Source organism: Nomascus leucogenys, chromosome 21, assembly GCF_006542625.1.
Source record: "Nomascus leucogenys isolate Asia chromosome 21, Asia_NLE_v1, whole genome shotgun sequence".
Lineage (NCBI taxonomy): Eukaryota > Metazoa > Chordata > Mammalia > Primates > Hylobatidae > Nomascus > Nomascus leucogenys.
The window spans coordinates 56,641,732-56,660,176 of record NC_044401.1 but is presented as its reverse complement, the minus strand read 5'-3'; the positions used below and the strand labels follow the sequence as shown (position 1 = coordinate 56,660,176).

Here is an 18,445-nt window from a genome sequence, read left to right as displayed (position 1 = left end):
TGGACCCTATTTTTCATGGCTACAAGCGAAGTCTCTTAGCATTGTTTTAATCCCTCCATTTCCTTGTCATCGTACAAATGATTTGAACATCAAGTGAATTTGTCTTTAAGAAATACAGATTGAAGCTTGCAGGTCCTGCGTATCAGGTGTCATCCTTGGTTTGAAGAATCCAAATAGGGACTTAAATTAGACTCAAATTGAAGCAGTAACATCACAGGAGCTTAGGAGGGAAATCCTGTTAAACTTTTTTATGCTCCACGTTTTAAACTCTCAATTGTTTGAAATACATTTAAATGACCAAAGTGCCAACCAACATGGTTTAATAGGAAAGCCCTTCAACTAATCATCACAGGACAGAATTCAGTCCCAGATTACCAATGCCAGATTGCAGAAATGGCCATTTTAATACCGTTGAGGATATTTTGGGGTGTGCCTGTGTCCTCTACAATCTGGGCACCTGGAAAGAGTGGGGTGGGGTGAGAGGGGTGTGTCCCTCATGTATAAAGTCCCAGAAATGTGCCTGGCCACATGAAGAGTGTGAATAAAAGGAGAAATTGTGTGGACACCATTTCAAGGAACATCTCAGATCTGTTAACTTTTTTGTTTTGAAATGTTTTGCATTCCTAGCCTCTCTAATTAGCATTCTGAAATTCCACATTAACTGAAAAAGCTATGGGCAGCCTCCTAATCTAGTTCTATTTATGGAAAGTATTGGGGAGGTTAGAGGGTCAGATGGGACACTGAAGAGTCAGGTTCCTCCGTGTCCCTCCATGCCAGGATTTCCTTCACTTTCTGCCTCTTCCTTCTCCTTCCACTTCCAGCCCTGCTGTTCTCACTCCCCACTTGTCAACCACTGATACTGCCTAGTGCCTGTCTTTTTAAAGAAGCAGGCTCCTCATGCCTGGCTCTAAAAAGGGATAAGCAAGAGAATATTATTGATTGTGAATAAAATGCAAAACAAAACAACCCATTTTTATTTTTATTTATTTAATTTTTTTTGAGAAGGAAAACCTTCTCATTTATTCCCTGCAGCACCCTTAGGGTCATATTCTCCTTTTTGCTACTGGAACACATCCTTGAGATTGTCAATTTTAACATTTCTCAAATTGCAGCCCACTAAATGTGAACTTGTACTGCAAGCTTCTCCAGTAGCATTCAAAATATCATGCTGCACATCACCGTATCAAAGTCAAAGGAGTAGCTTTGCACTAAAGAGAGGTGTTTAATCTCCCTTAGCCCACTGTTTTCCAAACTCATGACCACTAAGCACCAAGCCTTTTTCTATGTAACACATACTAATCTCCTGGAGAACTGGCCCAGGCCAGTAGAACTACCCCCAGATTATAGGCAACTCTCTTCTGCCCTGAATGTATTCTACTTTATATAATTTCCATCTGATTTTCTCTCCCTCTCCCATCCCAACTGTAAGCTCCTTAAAGGTCACAACAAGGCCTTCTTCTCTTCGTATTCAGTAAGGGGTTCCCAACCTCTCAGCACAATTGACATTTTGGGCCTCACAATTCTTTGTTGTTGGAGCTATTCTGTGGAATGTAGAATGTTTAGCAGCATCCCTGGCCTCTACCCACCAGATACCAATAGCACTCCTCTACCCCACTGGAACAATCGAAGATGTCTCCAGACATTGCTAATTCTGTCCGTCAGGACAGAATTGACCTTAGTTGAGAACCACTAATGCAGACCATCAAGGCTTGCCCCCACTAGCCCCACAATCAACATTTGTGATATTCAGTCAGACATATTTACCTCCTGAGTATAGGAGGGAAAAGGAGGGTTCCCTCAGCCTTGCCGATCATTCAGCTGCAGTGACCTCTCTTGGTGGGCCTCCCTCATCCCTGCAGTTGGCCTTGACATTGCTCACTTTACTTAACAATCTCTCAAGTTGCATACAGAACAGCATCTGAGACCCAGCACAGGCTGCCCATGGTGACAGGCCGGAAACGGAGGGGAGCAATTTTCCTCTCACGCCATGGAACTCTCTTGATTTCTAAATCTTAACAGCATGACACCAAGTAGCCGCAGATTTTTGTTTTTAATTGTCAAAGAGAAGCATGAGGCTTTTTAGTAAATCTGAACCCTCCCCAGGATGTGTTTCCTTCTTCTGACAAAGCCTTCCCAACAAACATCCATCTCCGCAGCCAGAGGGGTTTTCTGAGCCCTCTCCCTGCTGGGTCCTGTTCACAAATTTCTTGAAGAAAATATTCACTGCATTCTAATGGCAGTATTTATGCTAAAGTGTTTAAAAGTTGCTGAAGCTCCGAGGCTATGATCTTGGAAAACAATTTTAATAATTCTTTAAAGCAGGAGTTTGCAAACTTTTTTTGTAAAGGGCCAGAAATTAAGTACATATTTTAGGCTTTGTGAGCCAGATACTCTCCGTTGTAACTACTAACTCTGCTATTGTTGCCCCATATCAACCACAGACAATATGTTAATGAACGGTCATGGCTGTGTTCCAATAAAACTTTATTTACAAGAGCAGGTTGTGGGCCAAGTTTAGGCTATGGGCCACACAGACTCCAGCCCAGCTTTAGAGCATCTCTGATGAACAAATCAGCCTTTGCCGTGGCAACCACCAGGAGGAAAACATGCCACTCTTTTTACCAGCACAAGTTATATCCTACATTCCTCACTGATAGATTAATACAAACACTGTCATTTCCCAAATGCAGTTCCCAATTCCAAAGGCCTTTTTGTCTCAGGTTACCATTTGTCTGCTGCTAACCTTTCCAACTTAAAGTTTTAGCTTGCTTTCAAAAGGGTAGATGCTGCTAGCAGGAGAATCTGCCTCTTTTTCCTGGAGGTTAATCTCACTCGTCCCCATCCACCCACCCCCAGGAAAATATGCAAGTCTTGCAAATGCAGCCAAGAGGACCACTGCCTAACCTCCGACCTAGAAGACGATCGGAAAATTGGCCGCTTGCTGATGGACTCCAAGTATTCCACCCTCACTGCTCGGGTGAAAGGCGGGGACGGCATCCGGATTTACAAGAGGAACCGGATGATCATGACCAACCCTATTGCCACTGGGAAAGATCCCACTTTTGACACCATCACCTACGAGTGGGCTCCCCCTGGAGTCACCCAGAAACTGGTAAGAGAGCTTCCCCAACCAAGCAGTTGTTTTCCTATCCTCATAAATACTAGCCATGTCAAGTGTTTCTGAACTTCAAACATGGGGTGGCAAGAGATCAAGGTCACAAAAATGACAGGAGTGGCTGTGGTTTTAGCCCTGCCCTTGTATCATGTGATGTTGAAAAATGAAGACTATCTGGGCCTCAGTTTTCCTTATCCATGAAATGGGTAGAGGTGTTCATATGGACCCCAAGAGGCCTTGCAGCTCTAGTACAGGGGCATTGATTTTTCCATTTGGGCTCCTCACTTCTGAACAGGAGATAGTTTATCACTCAAAATTCTGAGTGCTTATCTCCATCTGCAAGATATTCATTTTCCCTCGAAGTAGCCTGGGATATGCCCTTTGCAAACCTGTAGGAGAGCAGAGAAACAGTTCTCTCTTCTGCCTAAGTGCTGAAACCTATTGGTCTTAGAAGGGAGAACCAAACTGGTTTTATACAACCTTGAAAAAAAGCAACCAGAGAAATCTCAAGTAAATTATCAGAGAAACCCTGAGGAGGGTGGAAAGAACACAAGTCCAGAGAGAGCAAGTGACTCACACAAGGTTACACCCTAGCTGCTCACTGGAATCCCCGGGACCTGCAGAAGGTCTCCATACCCAGGTCTCATCCCAGATCATTGAGCCAGAAGCTCCAGACTACAGAATCCAAATCATCAGATGTGACCATTTTAAATGACTCCCCATGCAACCACCTTCAAGATCCAATGCACCAGATCGGGGTTCCTATAATCTCAACATGTGTAGATATCACCTGGGGAGCTCATCAAAATGCATCCAGCAAGTTTAGGGCCATCCTAAGATACCGCATGCCTGACATACTCCCAGGTGATGTTGATGCTACTGGTCCCCAGAACCTCACACGTGGAGTAACAAGAGGCTGGATGATTTCTGTAAGTTAATACAATTTGTAGAAGGTTCAACAATTTTAAAAATGCAAGCATGGCATTTAATTGAATAGTTGCTAGAAGAAAAGGAGTGCCTTGGGAGCCCTTCATGGCCCTAAACTTCAGGCTCCTCCATGGCTCCCATCACTGTGCTCTCACTCCCAGCGTCTCAACACCTTATGACACTCCGACTTCCTCCTTCCAGTGCTAGAACACACCAAGCTCCTGCCCTCCTTGGGGCCTTTGCATGTCCTGCTCCTTTTCTGAAAGATTCTTTCCTTGCTCTTCCCAAATAGTCCTTCTCCAGATATTCAATTTACAATAGATGTCACCTGCCATCCTATCACATTTTTTCTTTCTTTTGGTTTCTTTAACAACTTTTATTGCAAGCAGATTATCTTTTTTCTGTGCCTAGATATGAGGGCAGACACCCTGCCTGTCCTGTAAACTGTAACATCCCTGCACCCAGGACGGTGCCAGGTGCAGGATAGGTGTGACGAGTCTTAGTGCAATGTCACCTTTTAGGCCAGAGATGCTCTGTGGACTGGAGCTGTTCCACACAGTCTTTGTGACCTGGACCCAATGAAAAAAGTAGAGAAATTGAGAATGTATGTTGGGAAAATGTTACAGCAATTTGACATGCAACTGTGTGATGGGATGAGAACTCATATCATTGAACAGAATTCCACTGTGGTAAGACTCACACTGAAATCTCATGGGGCATGCACTACATTCTAATCACATGAGAGAGACCACAAATCACTCTGCAATAAGTAAAAAAACAAACAAACCTTGATCCTTCGCCAAAGAGAATTTGAGAGGCACAGTTCTAAGCTGTTGCCTTAAGGGGGGAAAATCCCTTCCAGATAAAGTGAAGAGAGACTAAGATTTTTTTCTTCATCTGTACTTTTTGATAAACAAAAGCACATTTTAAAAGAACGCTTCAGCATCCATGAACTCGATCACCCTGTAAGGCAGAGTTGTTTTACATGTAAGGAAAAACAGAATGGTTAATTGGCCTTCAAAAGTTTTTAGTGCTAGACAGGGGCTGGTCCCGGGCCACAGAGTGTGGCCACAGAACAACAGCAGAGCCAGGACATGCCTGGTAGTTCAGAGCTCAGGTCTCCCTCCAGTCCCAGGTCTGGGTAAGCTATCAAGCAGGTCTCCAGGATGTCAGTGGAAACTAAAGCAAGCAGCTCATGAAAGAGCTGGCTGCGTCAGGGACCAGCTGGTGAAAACCCCAAACACATTGACCCCCGACTAATCAAGGGAAGGCATCGTCAGGCAGTGATTAATGCTGGCTCATAAAACCACATGGCTATAAAGAACCCGTCTGTCTGCTCTGCATCTGGGCGTCCAGGGCAAGTCCCATTTCTGAGATTGGGCAACTCCCCCTTCCCACTCACCTTCCCAACATTTTTATTATTATTATCATACTTTAAGTTCTAGGGTACATGTGCACAACGTGCAGGTTTGTTACATATGAATGCATGTGCCATGTTGGTGTGCTGCACCCATTAACTCATCATTTACATTAGGTATATCTCCTAATGCTATCCCTCCCCCAACCCCCTACCCCACCACAGGCCCCGGTGTGTGACGTTCCCCATCCTATGTCCAAGTGCTCTCATTGTTCAGTGCAGCCGTAAAAAAGGATGAGTTCATATCCTTTGTAGGGACATGGATGAAGCTGGAAACTATCATTCTGAGCAAACTATCGCAAGGACAGAAAACCAAACACCGCATGTTCTCACTCATAGGTGGGAATTGACCAACTTTTTTTTAATTACTGAATGATCAAGACTGATTATATTTTGGGAATGGGACCGAATTTTGTTATCTCTCATCCTTTGCAACCAGAATGAAAGCCTGAGCAATTCTTAAGCCTTCAAATGCTGACAACAATAAGCCTAATTGTGGATATTTGTTAAGTATTTACTGTGTACTAGCCACTATACTAGGAGCTGTCCATGCACAATCTCATCTAATTTTCCAGCACTGTTAGAAGTATACTATCATTACCCTCATCTACAAAGAAGGAAACTGAGGCTCAGAGAGATGATGCAGCGATGCAGCTAGCCAAATGTCCCACAGCCGATTTAAGTGACAGAGCCAGGTCTTGAACTCAGGCCACCCTGACTCCAAAGTTTGGGCTCTTCCCTACCAATCCAGGCCAGACCAGGCGAACTGGCAGGTGGGAGGGGAGGCAGGAAGGAGCAGATACCCTGGGTTAGCATTTTCAGGGAAGGCTATCATGAGCAGGAAGCAGCTTGAATGTGGCTTTGAAAGCTAGCCAGGATTTGGAGGAAGGAAAAAGGGAGAAGACAAAGGAAACCAGCATCCACTGAGCATTTGTATATGTATCTCATGAGCATCTCACCACTCCCTATGTGCTGAGTATGTTACAGGCTCATTTTACAGAGGAGCAGACAGAGGCCCGTGAGGAGCCAATGCAGGGGTGGCACTTACTCATACCTCACCCTCTGCTTCCAGACCCATGGCAGGCATTGCTTGTCAGTCAGAGTACTGTTTCCCATTGACTGCTTATCAGCCCTCAGGATCCTTCTTCACACAGCACTCTAGGTCACCACTATGGACTGGGGTTGACTTGTCAGATAAAGCCCATTTACTGTTCTTGGCTGTCAGCAGAAGAATCAGGAAGAGAAGAATCAGAACAGGGTCTCCGGATTCCAGAGCCCATGTGTGTTTCACTGCCTAATCCAGGGTACAGGAGTGCCTTACCTTCCACTTTGCTTTGCATTTTTAGTTTCTTTCCTGATACAGACAGATTCTTGGAACCTCTCCACCCAAGATGTCCCAACCAGGTTGCAGAGCACCACGTAACTCAGAAAGGTCCTCAGGGGGCCAGGTGCAGTGGCTCACGCCTGTAATCCTAGCACTTTGGGAAGCCGTGGCGGGTGGGTCACCTGAGGTCAGCAGTTTGAGACCAGTATGACCAACATGGTGAAACCCCTCTCTACTAAAAATACAAAAATTAGCTGGGTGTGGTAGCAGGCGCCTGTAATCCCAGCTACTTGGGAGGCTGAGGCTGGATAATCACTTGAGCCCAGGAGGCGGAGGTTGCAGTGAGCCGAGATTGTGCCACTGCACTCCAGCCTGGGCAACAAGAGTGAAACTCCATCTCAGAAAAAAGAAAAATCAAGAAAGGTCCTCAGGAAAAACATAAAACCTAAACTAACCTTTCCAACTGGTCTGAGAAAACACCTCCTGCTAAAGGTTATGGCAACCTGATTTAGCTCCTATGACGTAGTCAGGTATCAGAGAGATACCTGGGAGATTCTGTTTCAGAGTCAGAGCAGTGCCAGGTGGTTGACTCCGGCCCAAACCTCTGTCCCTGTCCTCCCCTTCCCAAGTCCATGCCAGTCAGTAGTGGTTGCTTGGAGGGCTATGTTAAGAGGGATTCTAAGGGCTTGATTAGCAACGTTTGTGAATAGGGAGCAGTGGTGGAAGTCTCAGACCAGCCAGGCAAGGCCAGGCATCACAAAATACACACCAGTGGCAGCTGGATGCAGTGGCATTGACAATGTAAAGACAGAGAGGCTGGAGCTTTTTTTTTTTTTTGAGACTGAGTCTTCCTCTGTCGCAGTGGCAGGATCTGATCTCACTACAACCTCCGCCTCCTGGGTTCAAGCGATTCTCATGCCTCAGCTTCCCAAGTAGCTGGGACTATAGGCACACACCACCATGCCCAGCTAATTTTTTTGTTGTTGTTTTTAAGTAGAGATGGGGTTTTACCATGTTGGCCAGGCTGGTCTCAAACTCCTGACCTCAAGCAATCTGCCCGCCTCAGCCTCCCAAAGTGCTTGGATTACAGGCATGAGCCACCATGCCCAGCCCCAGCTGAAGCTTGGAGCTGCAAAAGGATCACTGAGTCCTTGAGAAGGGAAACTCCCTTTCTCCAAGGCTCCATCCAGGAAGCACATTAGCCCTGCAGCCACAGACACCCAAAGCCAGTGCAGAGCCGTGAAAGGACACCGTGAACACAGGGATCAACTAACATCTGGCTGGCGAAGCCGCTGCCCCAGGATCCCTAGCACACCATTTATTGTAAAGCTCAGAAGAAAAGGGTGCAGGCCCTGGGCAAGAAACAGACACATCCAGGGAATGGAGAATCCTGTTACCACCTGATACTTACACAGCCTGCTCACTCTGAAATGATGACAAAAAGAAATGCCTCCAGAGATGGGGGAACATTTTTCCTCTTGGAAAATCGTCCATCTTCTAGAGAGGCAGCAGAGAAGGGCTTTAGACCCATGCTGCTGGGTTCAAAGCTGTCTCTATCACATACTAGCTGTGTGACCTTGGGGAGGTTACTTAACTTCTCTGCCTCTGTTTTCCAAAAGGTAACATTAGTACCTTCCTCCTAGGGTTGTTGTGAGAATTAAATGGGTTAACGTGTGTGAAGCACTTGGAAGAGTGCCTGGAGCCTAGCAAGCCCTCCCTAAGAGTTGGCTGTTCCTATCATCTCTTCAACTGCTGAACCTGGGGAAGTCAGCAGTCTTCCCAGGAGGGGCAATTACTCTACCATGAGCCGAATCAGCCTGGACGGGGCTGCTTTGGCACTTGATGTTAGTAAGATGCTAGTCAGGCCTGATCCCCACTCTAGCAGAGTGAGCTAAGCTTTTGTTTCCACTTCTCCAAAATCCTTCTTTAGATTCTGGAAGCAGGGGCAGGCCCTGGGCAAGAAATAGGAAGGGGACGGTATGAGCAAATTTGCCACCCAAGGCTACACCCTAACGCATCTCTGCAGGGCTCTGTGCCTGCCCCCGCCTATTGGCCGTCCAGCTGCCACTTCTCACTGCCTCTGTTGGTCACATCCTCTTTCCCCACTCACTGCCCCCAGAGAAGCCCCAACCCTGGGATGTCCTGTGTCAGAGCCACCCAGGAGAAACTGTTAAACTGCTGATAGATGATTGATAGATAGATAGATAGATAGATAGATAGATAGATAGATAGATAGATTTGATAGACAGATGATAGATAGATAGATGATAGATAGATAGACAGAGAGACAGACAGACAGATAGATTAGATAGATAGATAGATGATAGATAGATAGATGATAGATAGATAGATAGATAGATAGATAGATAGATAGATTTTGAGACATGTTGCTCAGGCTAGACTGCAGTGGTGTGATCATAGCTCACTATAACCTTAAGCTCCTGAGCTCAAGCAATCCTCCCACCTCAGCCACTGAAGTAGCCAGGTCTACAGGCATGTGCCACCACACCTGGCTGATTTTTTAGTATTTTGTAGAGATGAGGTCTCTCTATGTTTCCCAGGCTGGCCTCAAGCAATCCTCCTGGGTCAGCCTTGGAAGTGCTGAGATTACAGGCATGTGCCACCACTCCTGGCTTAAAGTGCTCATCTCTAGGGCCCTCCAGACCTCCTATATCAGAACCTAAAGATAGACCCAGAAAACTTTTCACAAGGTCTCCCAGTGATTCTTATGCACCCTAAAGTTTGAGATTCTTCAGACCTCCTGACTGACATATTTGTGCTAAAAGCCACCTGTAATTTCATACTGATCAAGAAGAAAACTACCAGATACCCCAGTCTCCTAAACCGGGGTCAGGAAGAAGCCCTTCCCAGATATTTCTGCAGCTGTGTGATGCACAGGGGCTTCTGCTCATCCACGTGGTTGGTGAACTGTCTTGGCCTCTTTGACAGGAATCCACCGTCTCCTTCCCCTTTCCTGAGCTGTAAACTCGGGTTAGTGATATTGCTCTTCTCTCTCTCTTGGTTGTGGTGACCAGTGAGCGAGATTGCCAGGGACTTCTCGTGATGGTCAGAACCCTAGGGATTCCATAGTCTACCCTGAACTTTGTAGATGAGGAAACTGAGGCCCAGGAGATACTTTCTCGGTCTGACACAGAGAGCAGCAGGGGGACTGGACCTAAAACCCTGACTTCCTGACACTCCACCACCCAGGTCGTCTCTTGTGTCTGAGAAAGCACCTTGAAAAGCACTCAGAAGTGTGCAGACATATCTGGGATTAGCTGGGTATGCTGTGAGCTTACAGTGCCAGAAGGTGTCTCAGATAGGTGTCCTCTGGGATCTAGGGCAGAGTGACCAATGGGGCATCTGCAGCCACCCCTCAATTTGAGTCCCACAGGAGCTCAGGTCACCTGCCTTTCCCCTTTCTGTGCTGTTTCCCAGAATTTATTTACTATGAATCCCAGCAGGTACGAAGCCCTAGACTTGTACTCCCCCACCCCACAACAACCCTAGCTTCCTCACCACTGCTCCCTAAAATCAGACAGCAGCAGCATCTGTACAATATGCATTTCAGCATGAATTTCCATGTTCACTCCCACAATTCCCAAATGAGTCCAGCCCCAAGTGATAAGCTGTGGGCCAGATGGGTTCTAGGAGGATGAACCTAGCAGCGGCCACCTCGGTGATGGGAATCAGGAGACTGGGTGCTAAGGTTCAGAGTCAGGGTCAGGCACAGAAATGGAAAATGGTTTTCCAGGATGAACAATTTGCCTCTCACAGTTTCTCAGGCTGTGGCCCTGACCTGTATCTTCCCCTAATCTCCCCGTCCCTGGGACTCACCCATGCGTAAGAATTATGTTCAATAAAAACAAATATATAAATGAGGCCAAATTGGACAGTTACTTGTGAACACATTAATATTCAGACAGTTACCAGTCATATTGATGGGGAAATGTTATTGACCTGAGACCTTGTCGATTCTACTATTAGAAGTTGCCTTTGCATATTTTTTAATTAATAAACCATGAAATACCTTATGTCCATAATGATTTAATTATACTTTTCTAAGAAAAAGCGATTTTAGACAAGGTCGACTTTTTTTTTTTTTAATTAGGAATGTTGCCCAGGCGGTAAATGAAGCAAAAATATTCAGTTTTGAGAGAAACAAAATTCATGTTGCAAAGCCAGCAAATCTAAAATGAACATCTACTTAAATTACACCATTCTGATCAAGAATGTGAATCTCTGACTATAACTTGGAGCAGACTAAGAGCTCATTTAGGCCTCTCTCAGGTGTTAGCAAAATTCGTATTTCTTCCTTGAGAATCCTTACATTTTGCAAAAGCCTGAAGCAGCTAGGAATCATCCACTGGCCTTTCCTCAGATTTCTGTCCAGTGCTTGAGAATCCCAGTTGTTTATCTCACTAATTTTTTTGTTTGCTAGTATTTTATTGAAACAGTAGTGCAAGTAAAGTCCAGGAGCCAACGTCTTGCATCAGAGTTACCAGGATTCTTGTTAAAAATGCAGATTCCTGTACCCCACACCTCACCTACTGGATGGAGATCTTGATTGGGGCTTGGTGCCCAGAAACCTGCATGTTAGTAGTTTTTCACAGGGTTATTGTACACTGTGTCCATTGAGGGACACTACTTTGACATATGTAGCTGGTGAGTCTAACTGTAATCAGAGATTTGAAAAGAGAAAAGCCACAGATAGAAAAGCAAAGAGTGTCAGGTGCGGTGGCTCACACCTGTAATCCCAGCATTTTGGGAGGCCGAGGTGGGTGGAGGTCAGAAGTTCAAGACCAACCTGCCAACATGGCGAAACCCTGTCTCTACTAAAAGTACAAAATTTAGCCGAGTGTAATGGCTCACGCCTATAATCCCAGCCACTCAGGATTCTCCTGCTGAGAATCAGAAGAATCGCTTGAAGCCAGGAGGCAGAGATTGCAGTGAGCTAAGATCAGGCCATTGCACTCCAGCCTAGGCGACAGAGCGAGACTCTGTCTCAAAAAAACAAAACAAAAAAAAAAAAAAAAGGAAAGAGAAAGTCAGTAGCACGTAGATCAGGAGTGTCCAATCTTTTGGCTTCTCTGGAAGAAGAATTGTCTTGGGCCACACATAAAATACACTATCACTAACGATAGCTGATGAGCTTTAAAAAATCACAGAAAAATATCATAATGTTTTAAGAAAGTTTACGAATTTTTTACAAATTTCTGTTGGGCCACATTCAAAGCTGTCCTGGGCCATATGTGGCCCATGGGCTGTGGTTGGACCAGCTTGGTAGGTGCTGTGGTTCTGTTAAGTAATCCTGTAGCGACTCTAGGGTTTACGATCCTCATTTTTACAGCTGAAGAACCTGTGCAGAGAGACGACATGACATGGCCACAGTCACACCGCCAGCATGCCTACAACCAGGATTTCCATTCAGGACAAGCTGATTCCAGAGCCTTTGCTCTTGCTACTACAGTAGAAGGGACATGGCCTGCCCTCAGGGATTGAACTGTCCCACTAGAGGGTCAGCTCAAATACACTAGGAATGGTTAAGGACTAGGAAGAGACCAAAGCATACTGTGCTGCTTGTAAGAACAGGAAAGACGAGAGAGGGCAGGGGCAGGGGCAGGGGGAGGTGTAAGTCCATGAGTGAAGGTAGAAATCAAGCCCATCAATTGTGGGGCCAGTGAGAAGAGAGCGCCGAGTGGGACACAGGTTTTGTGAGGGCAGCCAGCTGGCATAACTTTTGACATTATACTGTAAGAGTTTTCTCAACTGGCTACCATCTAGCAAATGATACTAAAGAAGAGGTTTAAAAGCAGCAACTTTTCTTTGGGGATAGAGGCAAACTAGTAAACGTAATTATTACCAGTAACTGAAAGTCAGAGAACAAAGCAAAATGAGCTTTATTCAAATTCTGATGGAAAACCTAGCCCATGAGTAAATGTAGACTCCTTTCTCTTTCCACTGCCATCCAAAATTGAAAACTACAGTGTTCCTTGGAGAATAAGCGATAAAATAATGATTATTATTAGCAAGTAGAGAGCTAGCTACTTAACGAACAGATAGAGCACAAATTAGCAGATGCAAACAAGTGTCTCTTTCTCACACGCAAGATTGTTCCCTGTCCCACACTATGACATGGGCTGGCCCAATCACAGGAGAAACAGAACTCACTGACCAAGGACTCATGTTAAATGGTACACACGCACAGAAAATAGCATTTAAATACATTAAGTGCAACCCTGTTTGTTATTTGTTCCAGGCAGAAAGAAGACTGGGTGCCCTTATTTAATAAATATGCATAGGAAATAGTCTGGAAGGATAAACACAAAGTTGTTGGCAAGCTGTTACCATGAGCCAATAAGGTGTAAGTTTTTAAAATCCTTTTTAAAACAAAGGACAGTCATACACCACTTAATGCTGGGGTTTTGTTCTGAGAAATGTGTCCTCAGGTGATGTTGTCTTTGTGTGAATGTCAAAGAATGCACTTACACGGCCAGGCGCTGTGGTTTACGCCTATAATCCCAGCACCTTGGGAGGCCGAGGCGGGCAGATCACTAGGTCAGGAGATCCTAGCTAGCACGGTGAAACATCGTCTCTACTAAAAATACAAAAAATTAGCTAGGCGCAGTGGTGGGCACCTGTAGTCCCAGCTACTCGGGAGGCTGAGGCAGGAGAATGGTGTGAACCCGGGAGGTGGAGCTTGCAGTGAGCCGAGATCATGCCACTGCACTCTAGCCCAGGTGACAGAGCAAGACTCCATCTCAAAAAAAAAAAAAGAATGCACTTACACAAACCTAGATGGTGTAGCCTACTACACATCTAGGCTACACAGTATAGCCTATTGCTCCCAGGCCACAAATTATACAGCATGTGACTGTACTGAATACCATAGGCAATTGTAACACAATGGTCAGTCAATATTTGTATATATAAATATATCTAAACCTAGAAAAGGTACAGTAAAAAAAGAGTATGATAATCTTATGGGACCACTGTGGCATATGTGGCCCATTGTGGACTGAAATGCCGTCATGTAGCACACGATCATACAGTATGCATATGGCAAAGTGCATGTATCTGATGTGTACGGCTTGACGAGCTTTGACACAGATACACTTCCATGGCCCTATCACCAAGATTGAGACATAGAACACTCCCTACATACACAAGGTAGCTAAGGGATGCATGTTTTTCCTTTACTAAAGTTTTTTCTCTTATGTGTGTTTTATTTGTCACAATGGACAGTATTGCTTTTGTATTTTTCTAAAATTACAAAAGTAATCTAACTGCATTAAGTTAAGAAAATAAAAACTTTCAGTTGCTGAGAATGCTGGAAGAGAACGCATTTTTAGTTTTAGGTAGCTCTGTCATAGTTTCTTTGACTGATGAAGCCCCGTCCACATCATGTTGTCTCTTCCTGCTCCTCCTCCCTAGGGACTGCAGTACATGGAGCTCATCCCCAAGGAGAAGCAACCAGTGACAGGCACAGAGGGCGCCTTTTACCGCCGCCGCCAGCTCATGCACCAGCTCCCCATCTATGACCAGGATCCCTCGCGCTGCCGTGGACTTTTGGAGAACGAGTTGAAACTGATGGAAGAATTTGTCAAGCAATATAAGAGCGAGGCCCTCGGCGTGGGAGAAGTGGCCCTCCCGGGGCAGGGTGGCTTGCCCAAGGAGGAGGGGAAGCAACAGGAAAAGCCAGAGGGGGCAGAGACCACTGCCACTACCACCAACGGCAGCCTCAGTGACCCGTCCAAAGAAGTGGAATACGTAAGTTTCTCCCATGCTTCCAGCCAGGCTGAAACCATGCAGGCCCAGGGCTGGACAGTCAGGGCCCCATCACGGGGCTTTGTTCCCTCATTCGTGCATTTATTCATGAATCTGTGCATTCCGCAGATATTGATTGCTCATTTACTCTGTGCCAGGCACTGTCCCATGGAAAATGACACAATACCACTGCCCTTGAAAGGCTCATAGTCCAGTGGAGGTCACAGGCAAAACCGAAACAGTTTAGAGAACGGACATCTAAGCCTGCTTGGTGGTGAGGGTAAGCTTCAAGAAGCTGGTGAGGTACAAGCTGGTCTATGAAGAATGTCTAGGGGTCATCCAAGCCTTCAGGCTTTGAGGGGAGGATGTGTACCCCCTTAAAGAGGTGAGCATTTGCAAAAAGAGCCAGGAGTTCAAGAAAGCACAGTGCATTTAGAAGATTAAAAGAAGTCTCATGTGATTGAAAGTGTGGCATGCTTGGGGAGCTGGGGACATGAGGCTGGGGAGGGCAGCAGAGGCTGGATTCCTGGAGGGTTCATTCCATCCATCCATTCATCAGTCAAATACTGATTAGCTTGTATTAGTTTCTATACCCCAGGAAATCAAACAAGCAGAGGACACTGTCCCCAAACTGCAGAATGCCATGAACTTAGGACTTCATTCCAAAGGTCATGGACAGGCTTTTGGTCAGAGGTACATGGTCCACACTGTGCTTGCAGAAGTTTCCTCTAGCAGTGTCTTAGTCCATTTTCTGTTACTTATGGCAGAATACCTGAAACTGGGTAATTTATAAAGAAAAGGAATGTATTTCATACATCTGTGGAGGCTGAGAAGTCCAAGGCGGAGGGACTGCATCTGGTGAGGGCCTTCTTCCTGGTGAGCACTCTCTGCAGAGACCTGAGGTGGCTCAGGGCATCACGTGGCAAGGGGGCTGGGTGTGCTAACTCAGGTCTCTCTTGCTCTTCTTAGAAGCCAGTCCCACTCGTGTGATAACCCATTAATCTATTAAGCCATGAGTGGATTAATCCATTCCAGAGGGCCTAAGCCCTCACGACCCAATCATCTCTTAAAGGCCCCACCTCTCAATACTGCCATGCAGAGGATTATGTTTCAACCTGAGTTTTTGGAGGGGATGTTCAACCCATAGGAAGTGGCAGTATGGAAGACGTGCTGTTGAGGAGTGAGCCACTGGGGGCCATTTTGAGAAAACAGAAAGGAGAAGCCAGCGTTGGGGAGATGAAAGCCTCATGGCTTGGTTTGTCTTAAACTGCCCCACAGAAGGCGAAAGGAATGCTTGAGGCTGGACCACGTGGGTCTAGTGTGCACTGCATTTCTGGTCCCCAGCCCCTGTTTTACTTTTGCTCCCCCTGCCCCATCAACCAAGTGTCCTCATTTGTTTCTATGGCAATTAACTTTTGGAGATAGAAGTCCCAGCACATGAGATCCCCAAGCACATTATCTACCTTGCTGAACAGTCTGGCAGTCACCCGTGAGCCAGGCGACCCAGGGAAATGCCAGCCCAAACGAAGCTGCTGCCACATCCAGAGAGGGCCAGACTCTTTCTCCCTTGGAGTCACTCAAGCTAATCATCCAAAACTTGCATCCTCCATCTCCAAGCCCCATCTTATTAGCACCATCTGGGATTGCCATCCAAGGAACTGTTTTATCTGAGAACTCTTAAGACCAAAGAACAAGATTTATTTCCTCTACTACAGATTTGGTAGTGACGCATAAAAGGCCCATTTCTCAGGAAGAGTACATGTCCTAGGGATATAAAAAAGAAAAAAATATTAGATCTAGTTACCATGGTCTATAAACTGGTCTTTCCCGCCCCACCCTGATCCTGGCTTCTGTCCACCCTCAAATAGCTGTTTGTTCATAAACCCTAAATACTAGATAATTCCAAGTTGGAAGGAGACCTCTAAGTCACTGTAGCATTTCCAAATCACCATTCCCAAGAAACATGTGGATCTGACATCGTATTTTATTCTTGACTGAGCCTCGCACATTTGTTCAGTGTGGAACAAAGGCAAAGGCAGCCCGAGAACCCGGGTCCTTGCCTACAGTCAGCTTTAGGAAATGATTGTGAACTTGGGAAGCATTTAAATAGCAATACTAGACAGTAAATGGAAAAGGCCAAAGTTAGAAAATAAGTAGGGATTCCAAAGGAAGCCTTTATTGGTTGGGCTGGGCTGGGCTAGCTGTGGAAGACAGACTTCTATGTCCCTGCCCCAACCACAATTTTAATTTAATTATTATGTAATTAGTGAATTGACGTCTGTCACCGTCTGTAGATGCTGAGATCTTGTTCATCTCTTTATTTGCATTGATATACATAGCTGTTGCTCAATAAATATGTGACCCATGAATGAAAGTTTGAACTTAAGCCTTAAAAAATGGGATCTATTTGGATGGCCAATTTGCCTAGGGGGACGGCGCGATTCCAGTTCCGCATTTATTAAGCCCCTGCTCTGTGCCAAACACTATGCTCACACTGTCAGGGTCTGTCTTTAATTCTCATAGTTGTCTGGTAGGGTGAATTTTACCAAACCCATTTTACAGGTGAGATTCAAAGATAATAGGTAACTTTTCTAAGATCCCACGGTTTCTATAGGGCAGAACCTGGATCCAATACCCTTTCTGTGGTAAGATGCTAAGTTGTAAAACCCTGCTTGTTATTTGTTCCAGGCAGGAAGAAGACCGTGTGCCCTTATTTAACTCCCTTTTTACCTCCTTGAAGCAGGGGAGTGAATCCTGATAAGGGTAGCTAGATAGGCTGACAGGCCACAGACAGTGTGTTCCCAGCAACCCCACCATTAGGAGTGGGTGTGGGCTGCACTCCTGACCCATCTGCCTTGCCTCACCAGCATTCACATCAAGTGGACGTGTGTGCTGGCCACGCTGTATGCTTGCGCCCTCTCCTTTCTCATAAAAGGGCAGCATAGAACAATTTCCAGAGCCAAGCATCGGGCAGGAAGCCTGACTTCTGCTCCCCTGGTAAAGGGCAATGGTTTTTGCAAGAAGTGGTCCAGGCATTCAACTTGAAAATAAAGGTGTGGGGAAGAAATTGTAGGACTCAGCCTAACACCCCAAAACCAAACAGAGATTTATGGGAGAAAAACGAAGGGCAAAAAGAGAGACGTGAACATACGGGGAACTGTATCGGTAACACCTGCCTGTTTATCATCTTAATCGTGTTCATTGTGTTTGTCGTTAGTGTCGGCAAGTCCCTGGGCATTGCCTGAACCAAGGACAGGACTAAGCAAGTATCTGATTTAAAGCTTACAACTGCCCCAAGATGTGAAGTGGCTGTGCCTCCCCAGGCTGCTGTGCCTCAGAACTGGGATTCAAATGAACATCTGCCTAAAATCAAGTCCATGCTCTTTCCCATTTCCCAAAGCTTATTCCTAGGAGAGCTACCAGATATTTTGGACCATAGAAGGATCATGTGGCTGGCTCAGGAGACATTAGAGTGAACATGAAACTACATGAGTTTCTTTACAGCAGGAGTGAAAGAAACTACATGGGTTTCTTTACAGCAGAACTTCTCAGAGCCTTTAGTTGGCCAATGCTGTGGTCCTTAAAGTAAAATCACCTGGAAGGCTTGTTAAACTCCAGAAGGCTGGGTCCCACTTCCAGAGCTTATTAGTAGGTGCGGGGTGGAGCCTTAGCACGTGCATTGCTAACAAGTCCTCGGATGATGCTGGTCTGGGGCTACACTTTGAGGACCGCTGCTAACAGTGTTAAAAAGTGCCTTAGATGTGAGCTCAGCAGAAATGATATCACCAATTTGGCCTAGAGTGAGAGTCTAGATGGTAACATCGGCATTTTCCAGATGTATTTGGCCTCCTGGCTCTATGTATGTATGTATGTATGTATTTATTTATTTTGAGAT

At 45.7% G+C, this 18,445-nt stretch overlaps 1 protein-coding gene across 2 annotated transcripts in view; it reads left to right on the top strand.

The window, feature by feature from the left end:
* LMCD1 (LIM and cysteine rich domains 1) overlaps nt 1–18,445 on the top strand; it is a 66,800-nt gene that overhangs the window by 32,507 nt on the left and 15,848 nt on the right. Inside the window, exons 3-5 of one of the 2 annotated variants that reach the window (XM_030801839.1) lie at nt 2,857–3,112; nt 14,218–14,553; nt 15,520–16,919. In XM_030801839.1, the coding sequence (XP_030657699.1) occupies nt 2,857–3,112; nt 14,218–14,553; nt 15,520–15,540 (613 nt within the window). In that variant the 3' untranslated portion in view covers nt 15,541–16,919. Of the gene's footprint in view, nt 1–2,856; nt 3,113–14,217; nt 14,554–15,519; nt 16,920–18,445 lie in introns of those variants that run through there. The other variant, XM_030801838.1, reaches the window with a different exon arrangement.